The sequence below is a fragment of the Lynx rufus genome, unplaced genomic scaffold, assembly GCF_022079265.1.
Source record: "Lynx rufus isolate CCGP_SWC_20201006 ecotype Redwood Valley unplaced genomic scaffold, mLynRuf1.p SCAF_12, whole genome shotgun sequence".
NCBI lineage: Eukaryota > Metazoa > Chordata > Mammalia > Carnivora > Felidae > Lynx > Lynx rufus.
In genome coordinates, this window is record NW_025814826.1 from 42,721,281 (window position 1) to 42,734,125 (window position 12,845).

General features: G+C 34.9%; 1 protein-coding gene across 2 annotated transcripts in view; it reads right to left on the reverse strand.

Annotated features, from left to right (window-relative positions):
* CSMD3 (CUB and Sushi multiple domains 3) overlaps nt 1-12,845 on the reverse strand; it is a 1,257,946-nt gene that overhangs the window by 392,482 nt on the left and 852,619 nt on the right. For both annotated transcript variants that reach the window (XM_047073797.1, XM_047073796.1), the window contains one exon: nt 4,832-4,948. In XM_047073797.1, coding sequence (XP_046929753.1) covers nt 4,832-4,948 — 117 coding nt within the window. The remainder of the gene's footprint in view (nt 1-4,831; nt 4,949-12,845) is intronic.

Below are 12,845 nucleotides of genomic sequence, written 5' to 3' on the forward strand. Positions count from 1 at the left end.
CCTCTCCACAATGAGCAGGAATCTAAGAGCCCTCATAGAACGAGTCCAGAAATTGAGTCAGTCGTTGAAATGTTCTTCAGTATAAAAGTGGTAATTGGCCCTAGCTAGATGCAAATAAAAATGTTGCGTGTAGGTATGACAAGGAGACAATGCTTTGCCATCTAGAGTCATTGTTATCTATATTTATAAAACAACACAAAAGCTGAAATTTAGATAAGTCAATTTGACATTTACTATGGAATAAAACTAAGAAAAACTAGAGAATAGGAAAGTAGATGGGCAAATGACAAGAAAAATGTTTTTTTGCACATAACATATATTTTTAGAAAAATGTATTTACTCTCATATGCACTAAGTTAATATATGGGAAAATTAAACATTTTGTTAGATGACGGTATTAAGAAGCCCATTGTTGAGTGTAACCTTGCCTTTCTAAGACTTACTTTTTTCATTTGTAAAATGGTGTTCTAGGGTTGACTTTAAGTGTAAATGAGCTGATATATGGGGATGGCTTGACACAGTGCTTTGCACAGAAGAAGGGCTCAGCAGATGTTAGCTATTGTTATTATTCAACATGAGAGCTGATTGTTTGTTTTTTTTTTTTGTCACTCCATCCTAGCCAGCCACTTTATAAAAGGAAACTTCTATTTGTCAGATTATGATTTAAACAATAAAATCTATTTTTATTACTTCACAACAAGGTAAGACCTTCAAAATTCTGCTAAAGGTCAATGAATCCAAGTAAGAAAATGGTGCTAAGAGGCTCCTATACCGTAGGCATTACCGAATATAAAGATTTAGAAGACCGTGAATAACTCCTGGTCTATCTGAGGGGAAGTTCAAACATTCTGCTAAGTACTATAAAGGTGATTAATATAAGTCAGGACAGCAGGATAGAAACAGAAGTAACCCACTTGTCAGAAGGGTCAGCAGAGGCTTCCGAAGGCAAGGAATCTCAGAAATAAGCAGAATTTTGTAGAGGAGCAGCTTGAGGATAGATATTACAAGAAGAAGGGGCAGATAGGTAAGGACACACGATCTTAATAGAGCAGTGGGTATTTGAGGAGTAGTGAGGACAAGCCAGTGGTTTCAACATCATAGTATCTTCTCAGAAAAGTGATCATTAAAGAAGGTTATGAAGGCAATTACTGTTACAGACATAATGGGAAAGATTTGGGCTTAAAATCAAAATATCATAAATATCTAGATTTCAGTTATAGTTATGTCACCAACCATGACATTGACGGTATCATTTAGACTCATGTGTGTCTTTTTTCTGATCCTTAAGTTTTTAGGATTGGATTAGACTGTGCTTTATCTAGTGACAAATCTACCTTTAAAAGCTCAAGGTTTTTTTGTTTTGTTTTGTTTGTTTTGTTTGTTTTGTTTTGAATATAGTCCTCTACCATCCCCGCCTCAGATCTCTAGTGGACTAGAACACATAATTAATATTTATTTATTTATTTATTTGAGAGAGAGAGACAGACAGACAGAATGCGAGCAGGGGAGGGACGGAAAGAGGGGAACACAGAATGTGAAGCAGGCTCCAGGCTCCGAGCTGTCAGAACAGAGCCCAATGTGGGGCTCGAATCCATGAGCCGTGAGATCACGACCTGAGCTGAAGTTGGAGGCTTAACCAACTAAGTCACCCAGGCGCCCCTAGAACACATAATTAGCATCTTGATTTCTGAAATATGTCTAAGGAAAATCTCTTATGGTATCATTGTAAATAAGGAGCAATATAGGCTGGATGATACCATGGTTAACTGAATTTGAAACAACTGTTTGTATTTGAACACCTTGACTTAGTGTTAAGTGGTGAAGGGGTTACTGATGGTATGTTTGAAGTATCTTATATCTTAAATATTTAGATACTTAGATCTGTTCTAGTCAAGATCGTATAAACCCCTAAAGTCCTGATGATCATGAGTATTTAAGAAAATTCTGGCAATAGATATAAATATAAATAAAATGTAAGTTGTTTCAAAACGATCTCACAAAAACTCTGGATAAAGACTAATATGATAAAATATAAGTGGGGTAAACATAAAAGCCTCAACTGCCCTCCACTAGGGCTATTGAATCAGGATAAAGGTTAAGGAGTTATTTCAAGGTTAAGCAAATGGAAGAGATATAAGCAAAACAAACAAAAACAAACAAAAAACAGGATTATGGGGAGTGGTGATGAAGACATATAAATGACAATGAAATATATAAATATAGGTAGGGAGGTAATGTGCTTTCAGAAAAAAGAGCACTTGATGTGGAGTCATAGGATGTATGTTCAAGTTCTTTGTCCAATCTTCACAGGCACCTTGACTTTGAGTGTATAATAAATAACCTAGTCTAGTGAGTTCAGATTCTTGTCTATAAAATACAAATAACACCTACATGACTTCACAAGGTGTTTGCAAGATTCTACTGATCCTTGATAAAATCAACTCTTAAAAAAAGGGCTTGCACTGAAGATCGAAAAAAAATCAACTGTACAAATATACAATTTTAGGATTTGGGCTTTTTTAAATTTTTTTTTTCAACGTTTATTTATTTTTGGGACAGAGAGAGACAGAGCATGAACGGGGGAGGGGCAGAGAGAGAGGGAGACACAGAATCGGAAACAGGCTCCAGGCTCTGAGCCATCAGCCCAGAGCCTGACGCGGGGCTCGAACTCCCGGACCGCGAGATCGTGACCTGGCTGAAGTCGGACGCTTAACCGACTGCGCCACCCAGGCGCCCCAGGATTTGGGCTTTAAATGAGTATTATGATATAGCAGCAAAAAAATTAACAAACATGGACGGGCTTCATTAATGGAAAATATTTCTGGAGTTAAATAATGCCATATTGTGTTTTCTTCTGGAAAAACACATTTTGGAAGGATGTTGATATCTCTGGATATCAATAAACTGGAAGACATCCAGAGAATGGTGATTAGAATGGCAATGGCAATGAAGATATCTTGTGATAAAAAATTGAAGGAAATGAGGTCTGGGAAGAAGACCCTGGGATAAAGGTTTTCTTGATCATGATCGCATGATCATGGGGGCAGCAGACATGAAAACATCATGGGCACAGTCAAGTGACTTGGTGTGTTGCAGAGTTAGGGTGGAGAAAGGATGAGGTTGTTGTTTGGGTTGATTTGTCTAACTCCAGAAGGCAGAACACGAATAACAGTTGCAGAATAATTTTCAAACATTTAGAATTGTACAAAAATTGAGCAAATTTTCCCAAGAAAGAAGTTTCCTGTCGACACAAGTGTCAATATCAGGCCAGTTCATCATCTTTCTGGAACGCTATAGAAAGTGGTATACTAGGTGACAGGTTACACTGTATTACCTTGACAATTCTTCCCAACTTTAAGAGATTATCCTTCATATAACTTTGGTTACCTTTTGGAGTAGTTGTACTTCCAACAAATTTTGTTGGCTCTTAAAGGAAAGCATCTAAATCTGCATTTCTTGCCATGTAAATACAGATTTAATTAACACTTGCAACCTGTGAAGACGCAAAACCTTAAGTGTTAATTAAACCTCTATTTACATAGCAAGCAGTATGTAGCCTTCCATTTTCTTGTATAATACAAGGAAGCTTATTTTAAACTCCATTAATCCACTGCACACTGGAATAATAGGATGCTCCGGTTAACTTCCAGCAAAGAGTCTCGTATTATGGAGAACAACAAAAACCACAGTTTACAAAGTCTTCTACTTCGTTCCTGCTGTTCAGTACCAGAATGCTCATTTTAACTTTTTTCCTCAATAATTTTTAATTGCATTATAATAATTCCAATATAATCCTCACCCGCAATAAAATGATGTATAATTTTAATAAAGGCAAACTTCATTTGTGAAAACACAGTGAATTCAAATGTATTAAACATAAGCTTTAATTTTAAAAATTGTAATAGCATCTTTCCATTGCTGAGATTGTTTTTTTAAGATTTTCTATAGTAAAATCAGTAAGTACAGAATAATAGTAAAAATCAATAGGAACAATTTAACAACAGAGCTAAAAGGAAAACTACTTCTCCAAAGCAGTTTTTAAAATGAATAAATATACCCTTTTTTAAAAGATTAGCACATAGAGATCTTTAGGGAAATAATCTTAATCCATTTTTGTTTCGATACATTAGGATCGCTATTTTCCCACTAAGGTGTTGCCTTAATTACTTCTGCAAGCTTAGAAGTTTGGTTGTATTGCCTGAATGATCCATATTTAGTTCTACAGAATCTTTCATTTATTTGTTCAAAAGACATTTATTAACAACGATCATACGAACAGTGCAATTTTAGACTCCCATTCAGTTATGTGAGATATATCTGCAGTTCTAACAGAAAAATGATATACAAGTATTTCTGGAATGGTTGTAAATTCATATGATGAATATAATTATCATAAACAATCATAAACATGTTAAAAACAATGTATATAAAGATGTCATGTTTGCTTTACAATTGGCTCAGCTCTTCAGATCATCTTCCTATTGCCTTTGGAACTTTTAAATCAACCTCTTAATACCGTGAGAGAGACAAAAGCCATCCTGTTGGAGATTTTGTTGACATGAAAATTCCCAATAACATTAGTCTAATATGCCAAAAGAAAATAAATATCTCTTACATTACCCTTCTGGTAAAAACATAAGTGTATTTAATACTATGGAAAAGTAAATATAATCCTCTGCTCCGGTTACTCAGATTGAATTTTGTGTTAGCATATTTTAGTACTGATCTGTTTTTGCTCATGCAAAATGACATTGTAAAGGACAATGAAATAAAAATAGATGCAATGAGAATTCAGAAGATAGTCCAATTATCATTGCATGAGGCAAATTACCTTTTCCATGAGTTACATCAACAGTCCACGTACAATTCAGAGAATTTGGATAAAATTCCGGGTAACCAGGTGATAATATTGTTCCACTAGGCCCTCTAACATCTCCTCCACATAATGCTGAAAATACAAAGAAATACAGTCATATGATCAGTCATAGTTAGAGAGGCAGAGGCTGAACAAATCTCTCCTCGCTTGAAATAGAATGAATCTGATTTTCTTTGCTTAAGCTACTTCTCGGTAATAACAGGAGTGTGTAAAAAACCTCTTCCAATGCTAGGAAATAGTTTCATCCACACAGCCCTGGAGAAGAAAAAGGTATGTAATAGCCTCTGGGAATTAGCCTCAAGATAACGTAGCTCATCTTCCCCCATTTGAATTTGAAGTACATACTTATCTTATACATTTCTAATTACAAGTAACATTTGCATAAATTGGTCATAAATTAAACATGAGTAATTAATTGTTTAGCAGCCCCTCTTTTATTAAGCTTTAAGAAAATGAATTGTTAATTATGCAAAATCATTTATTTTAGATTCCTAAAGGGGTATGTGTCATTCTTCATATAATTCTTTTTAAAACAATGAGCAAAGCTGCAGAAATTTTGAAGGCTGCTTCTGCACTTCTGCCTTTCTCCAGGAAGTGTCATGAAGAAACTGGAATTTTTGAGAAACTATAGCTTTTAAGCAAATACTTTAAGGTATTAAAAATAAATACATGTTTATGAGCTAAGGTCGAACAAATTCAAATGTGATTCATTTTTTTTTTAGAAGAAATTGTAGTTTAGAATGCCTTCTACCGCATTCAACAACCATCAGTGGTTATGGTATACCAGATAGTTTTATCAGTATTAAAAATTCCAGGTGGAGATGCCAGCTCTCCTGGACGTGGCCAAGGAAATAAGAGCTGTGAATGCAACATATGGCCTTGTCTGCTCTGATCCTTCTTTAACTTCCCTGGAACACAGAAAGGGGAGTTTGGCCTTATGGTTTTCCATGATTTCCTCCAAGTAATGATGCTCAGAAGAGTTGAGGCAACATTGGCTACTATTCTACACTAACCTGACTAGAAATAAGTTGTCTGCAGTTCCTATAAGTGTTTAAGCACGCAGGCTTCAATATAGGTGTGTGTTTGTGTGTGTGTGTGTGTGTGTGTGTGTACACACACACACACATATATATATATATATACACATATATATATATATAAACATTTACATATATATACAAACTAATATCCATTTCCACTTCTCCTTTATTATTTCTTTTACTCCACCCAGGAGTAAACGAAGATCTTTTCAAGTGCCTCTCTTAAAGTTGTCCTATAGATTGCTTCCCTGAAACCAAAATAAACCCATGCTTTCAATTCCATTTATTATCAATACATTGCAATACTATGCACAGTTTGCTACCTTAGGCTCCTGTTTAGAGCCTGCATAGCACTTCATTGGCAACTATTATTATTGAACCTCTCAAATTTCCTTTCAATTTTTAAAACAGGCCCATTGCGTTTTTGTGATCAATTTAAGAGCTAAGTATACAATTCCACTGTATCCTGCTGATAATGGTGGTGCTAAGTTGACCTGCTTTTACTTTCCTTGTAATGCATATGCTTTCTACTTCTTGACAGAGGACTGTTTATTTTTTTTCCCTAGATTATTTTTACATATGTCAATTTATTCTTAATACACTATATTTCCTTTTTTCACTATTGTGAGAGCTGGAATGAATGAATGAATGAATGAGTAAATGAATGAATGAATAAATGCAACATGGTATGAATTTGTTGAGTGAAATGTGACGAATGAAGGTGCTCTATCATGTGAAAGGACTACCTTTCATACAGCTAGAGTAACACTTAGTGAACAGAGAATCAAAATTAGGAGAGTTAATTTGTAAATTAAACACAAAAAAAAGAGATGTGAAATTTTTATTCAGTACATCAGACATGTGCTCCTGTGCATGTCTGTGTAACCAGCATGTGTACAAGTTGTAGACAGAAAGCCCTCTATACATCAGCATTCTTTGGAATAATGCGACTTTGTCAAATCTCCTTTCTGTACTTGGAGGATTTCTTGACAATTTTCTGTCAGTTACACCTACCACATCTGTGTTGAAGACAGACCATTAAAGGGACTTTCTGCAGATAAGTGAATAAAGTTAGAGAAACATAAACACATGAATATATTTAGGAAGAATGGTGCATAACTAATATACTACTAATGACCATTTATATTATTACTTTGATTATAACCAGATGATAAACATAGAGTGCGTTTTTATGACACAGGGGAGATTTCTGTTATTTGAAAATATTAGTAGTAGATAAAGACCTCGAAAGGAACAGACTTAAAAATAGAATTTCATGGTATATTATGGACAAAGAGTGTGATTTAGGTCTTTTTTTCTGAAAGATGAAACTAAAAATATGAAAACTATGAAAATGTATACTTTATTTTATATTGTAAAATTTAGGATAAAATTCCAACTGCTCACTAGTTTTTAACAAGAGAAAAACTACCACTCACATTGAACTTCCAATGGACAGGTACTATTCTGAAGACTTTTATTTTTATTAACTCCATTAACCCCCATATCAACCCAATGAGAAAAGTGCTGTAATTATTCACAATTTACAGATGAAAAGGCAAGTACGGAGGAACTCCAGCAGTCTAGTTCCAGAGTCTGTGATTTTAAGCCAACTCTTTTTTTTTTAACTTTTGCATTTCGCAGACCAATACATTTTCTTTCTTTCTTTTTTAAGTGTTTCTTTATTTTGAGAGACAGTAAGCAAGAATGCAGGGGAGGGGCAGACAGAGCAAACCCCTAGCAGGCTCCATGCTGCCAGAGCAAAACCCCATGCGGGGCTTGAACACATGAACAAGGAGATCATGACCTGAGAAGAACCAAGAGTGGGATGCTTAACTGACTGAGCCACCTAGGCACCACTTAAGCAGACTCTTGAATCAAGTATTGATTTGCTTTCACAAGTTATTTTTTCCACCAAAAAAAAATAATAATAATTATAGCAAGCTATGATGTCCTTCACCTATGTTTAATTTGTAGCATTCCCCTCAAACGATCAATCTATATAAAAACTATTCAAGTATATTTTTCATTTTCTCAGAGATTCATTTCAATCCTTTCATATTCAAATCACTCTCTTTTGAAAGCTCCTAAAACCTACGTGTGTCAGTATTCTTGTCTTTAATTGATTTATATCTTATGAATTCTCATTTGTCAATGGTTTTTATCTGTAATTGAAACAGTCTTCCATCAGCAGCAGCCACAGCATCATTTTCATCAACCTAATGAAATCCTTCATCTTTCTAAATGAGATTATTTTACATTGCAAATATTTGGAATTGTATTTGCTTTGTATTATTGGTTTTTTGAACAATCACAAGAAATTAACGACACATGCATTGATATAATGCATAGTGATACATGCTAATGCAGGTTGAGTTGGATTAATTTTATAAGTGGTTAATTTATTACAGAATATCCTGTCAATCTGATGATGTTTGCTTCTCTAAAAAGTCCCCTTCCTATTAGAATGCTAAGAAAGTATAAGAGGAAATCAGCCCATTAGAATCGCTCATGACAAGACTAAAATTGTAAGATGAATGAAAGAAGGTAAATCTTACATGTGATTTTATTTTACTTTGAGATAGAAAATGGAACTCAAATATATTGTAAAAAGATACAGTGATACACAGAGCATTAAGAAAGTTGCTCCAATAGTATTTTTTAAATTCAGTTTGAGAGAACACATGGCGATTTGTAAGGTAAACTTCATTAGAATTAGAGTGTCCAAAAAGGATGTCATGGATCTCTTATCTGTTTTTGTAGGTCACCTCTTCTAAAGAAATTCTAGTTTATCCCATCAACCTTGCTGATGGATGCCATATGTCTTTAGGGATGCAAACACTTTTGTAACAGACATAATAGGTTTCTATGTTCTTGTGAATGGGAGATAGACAAATTGTATATCAAGTGAAACATGGCAGAGAAATTAGGGAATGATAAAATGTACATGGGTACATAATACCCAGTTACTTTATATTAGAGCAAACAGCTGGCAAGGAGAAGCATATAAAAGGACAGAGATTAGTAGCACAGCAAGGTCACAATGATAGCCGAAAATATGAGTTGAGGGCAATTAGCCAGACATACAATGATCTTGGCTAGTAGTTGTTTCCTTTTTCCCTCTCTGATTTTTGCCACATATGATTACTACTTTTGTCACATGATAAGTATCAGAGTTTTAAAATAGTAAAGTCTCCTCAAAAGCCAAGCCCTTGGATGTTATTGCCCAGACCTGTAAAATTACACCTTGCTCTTTGTTGTGATATATACCCGGAAAGCATTCAATTGTCTAACTCGAGCAGACAATTTCTAGACTGAGATCCATTAAAACATTTTGAATATTACAATGGAGCACAGAAATAACCACCTAATACATATCCCATTATGATTTTTTTGTTTGTTTCTTTTTAATCTGGAATTTGTTTTCTTCTATTTCCAGGTTTCCCCAATTTGAACTGTAAACCCATATCAGAAATTCTTTTTACTTAAGTACCATGCATATTTGCTTATCTTGAACTCTTGGATACTAAACATCAATCCATATACTCTTTTGCTAGTTTAGCCTATATACTCAAACCTTTTAATTATATGGAACATTTAAGTTTAATATTTTAATAATATGGAAGAAATAAGGGAGATTATGAGTTTAAGTACACTCAGTTCAATTGTGTGTTCTGCCTCTATGCCCTGGGTGATCCTGAGCTAATTGTATAATCTCTCTAATATCTAACCACCACCCACCCCCCACCCAATAAGATAGCTACAGTGTTTGTAAAACAAAATGGGATAATATGAGGGTGAAATTGCGGTGCCAAGACAAAAGGTGAAAATAAGTCTTGTGTTAAGCAATTCAGAACATATGGCCCACCCAACTATTTATCAGATAGGTAGCTATCTTAATTAACAATGCTTAGTTCCTAAAGGGTCGAGTCATACTAGGCATATGACCTCAAATTTACCCCTAATACTTCTGACAATCTTCTGTCCCAACTACATAGAAAATACCACCTGGCTGTGACTTTTGACATACACACTACTTTTGACACTTTTTGGTCAAAGTAGAATGCTATCCTAGCTTTTCTTGTCTGACCTTCTCCAGAGCCATTCAAATCACAGTTCTATGAAAAACACTGTAGAGATATTCAAGAGTGAGATCCAATAATGTAGCTAGTAAAAACTGTGTGAATGTGTGTGTGTGTGTGTGAATAGAATTTGTTATGTCAGAAGATGTCTTTTAAAAATATATGTTAGGGGCGCCTGGGTGGCGCAGTCGGTTAAGCGTCCGACTTCAGCCAGGTCACGATCTCGCGGTCCGTGAGTTCAAGCCCCGCGTCAGGCTCTGGGCAGATGGCTCAGAGCCTGGAGCCTGTTTCCGATTCTGTGTCTCCCTCTCTCTCTGCCCCTCCCCCGTTCATGCTCTGTCTCTCTCTGTCCCAAAAATAAATAAACGTTGAAAAAAAAATTAAAAAAAATTGTTTTAAAAATATATGTTAAAGAAACAAGAAGAATGTATGGTTCTTGATCTCAAGAATATAATAAGGAAAATAAGAAAATGAGTATAACTGTTATCTCCTCCAGTAGCTCAAGAATATAGTGTTTTTCCATGAACAAAAATATTTCTTTAGTGCTTACACAGTAAAATTAATGAATATTGATTTAGTGAATCAAGAAGTGGTTATAAGTTAACAACAACAAAAAAAAAATGCCATGGCAAATAAAGAACTACAGGGTCCAAGAAAAGTTGAGATTTTGCCCAGATGCCTTATCCACAGAAAGCATAAGTCAATAACCTTTAAAAACTTACTAAGATTTTGACACAGCTTAGGAGAAGTCTAGGACTTTCCAGTGTAAGGGGGGGGAATATGGATGGAGGAAAAGGATGGAAAATATATATGCAAAATCAAAACATAGTTAAGTATTCCTCAAAGATTAGGAAGTATATTTCATTCATTCTTTTCATTCAACACGAATTAATGGAGTCTCAACTGTGTGACAGGAGCTGCTCTTGGCACTGAGGGCATAGTAGTAAACTTAACAAAGTTCCTGCTATATAAAACTGCCATTCTGGTAGAAAAGTGAATGGTAAATACATAAAGGTATTAGAGAATAAATAGTACTATAGAGAAAAGTATAAATGGCAATACAGGTGCTACTCTGGTGAAAGATAAGGTATCAAATTGTCAAAACAGCACAGAATCTAATTGAGCCATTTCTGACTTGAGGTTTAAGTTTCCTTGGTCAACAATGAAACAAGATAAATTTAAAAAGGATCAGTTTTTACTCAGAAACCTATGTATACAGAAAAGAGACCTGAATTCAAAGTACTCTTTCCATTTGAAAAGAATTGATAGTAAAAAGGATAATGTATCATCTTCTAGTCACATATTCCAAGTAGTGCACTATTTAAATAGCTATACACAATTCTTAAAATAAATATGTGGCATCATGGAGGAAAGAATGCCAAATGTATAATTGTGCTTCCATTTTAAAGAATTTTACTACTTTACTATTATGGAGAATGTGGGCAGGGGGCAGTATAATAGCGGACTATACGTATAGGATCTGAATCTAGGCTACCTGAGTTTCAGTCCTGACTCTGCCTGACACAGGGCAAAATACTTCATCTTTGTTTGCCTTAATTTTCTCACCTGTGAGGTGGTGACCATAATATCATTCAGTTTATAGTTATTTTGAAGATAAAATGAGTTAATATATATAGTATTAGTATTAGTATTAGTATCAGTATTAGTATTAGTATTATTTATAATGTAGCAGTACCAGCACATAGTGAACCATCAATAAATGTTAGCTGTCATCATTATTACAACCAATCATAATTGTCTAGTTTGCTTTGTGAATCAGTTAACTACGGACTGTGAAAGAGTCCATCATCACAAGAGATGATCTGTGTGAGAGTGAAGCATTCTGTACCTTGAGTATCCAGGTAATCAAGGCCAATCAAGGTCACATTCTTGGATGAGGGAAGGGAATTCTATTTATTCATATTTCCTCCCTTTATCCTAGGAAATTTGGATTAGTTTCTTCTGGGGAAAATGTTTAGGTCGGAGGTAAGAAATAATCAGGTCAGTATACTAGATAATAGGGTATTGAGTTCAGTTCCAGTTAATGAAAAATTAAGTAGTTGCTTTATACAAAACTCAGACATTAATAAAAAGGAATAAATTGAGCCCATGTCAAGTTATGCTCAGTATTAAATAGGAATATAACACAGGACAGATCGAGATGGAGGTTCAAAGGGACAAGATCTGATCTTTCAAAAAGTTGATGCCTTGTAAGGATGCAGGAAGGAGACAGAAACTGAAAAGGACAGAGACCACATGGTTAAGGATCATAAATTCCATGATTAGTAACTTGAACTTTAATCCATAAGCAACAGAAAGCCATTAAGTATTTTTGACATGGGTATAATATAAAATAATCCCAGTGTGAAGGATGGAAGTTGGATTGACAAAAATGCTCTGATGTAAGGTTGATTGTAGTTGCACTGGCAAGAGATGATGAGGGTCTGTGTTACTCTAGATCTATTCACTTTTATTATTAATAAAACTTCAGCATGTTGGTATACTGGGGCGTTATTTTTATACTCCTGCTTCTTCTGACATTACCTCCATACCTTTTTATCTTGGTGAACTTACTCATGTCAACCATATGGCTTTATCAGGGCGTGGCAAACAGTACCTTTACACCACTATCTTTTGTCTCACCATAGAAACAGATGGATAAATGTCCTGGACAAGGCCAATGATAATGGGCCCTTCTCCTTTACTATAGTAACTGGTCCAGGTATGGACTGATCAGAGATATTCCTTTGGATTTTTCTAATTGGAACAAGGAAGAACTTTCATTCTTGTCTGATACTGGAAATATGTGACTATAAGTTTCTATGCTTCTAAGAGTGTATTTTCCAC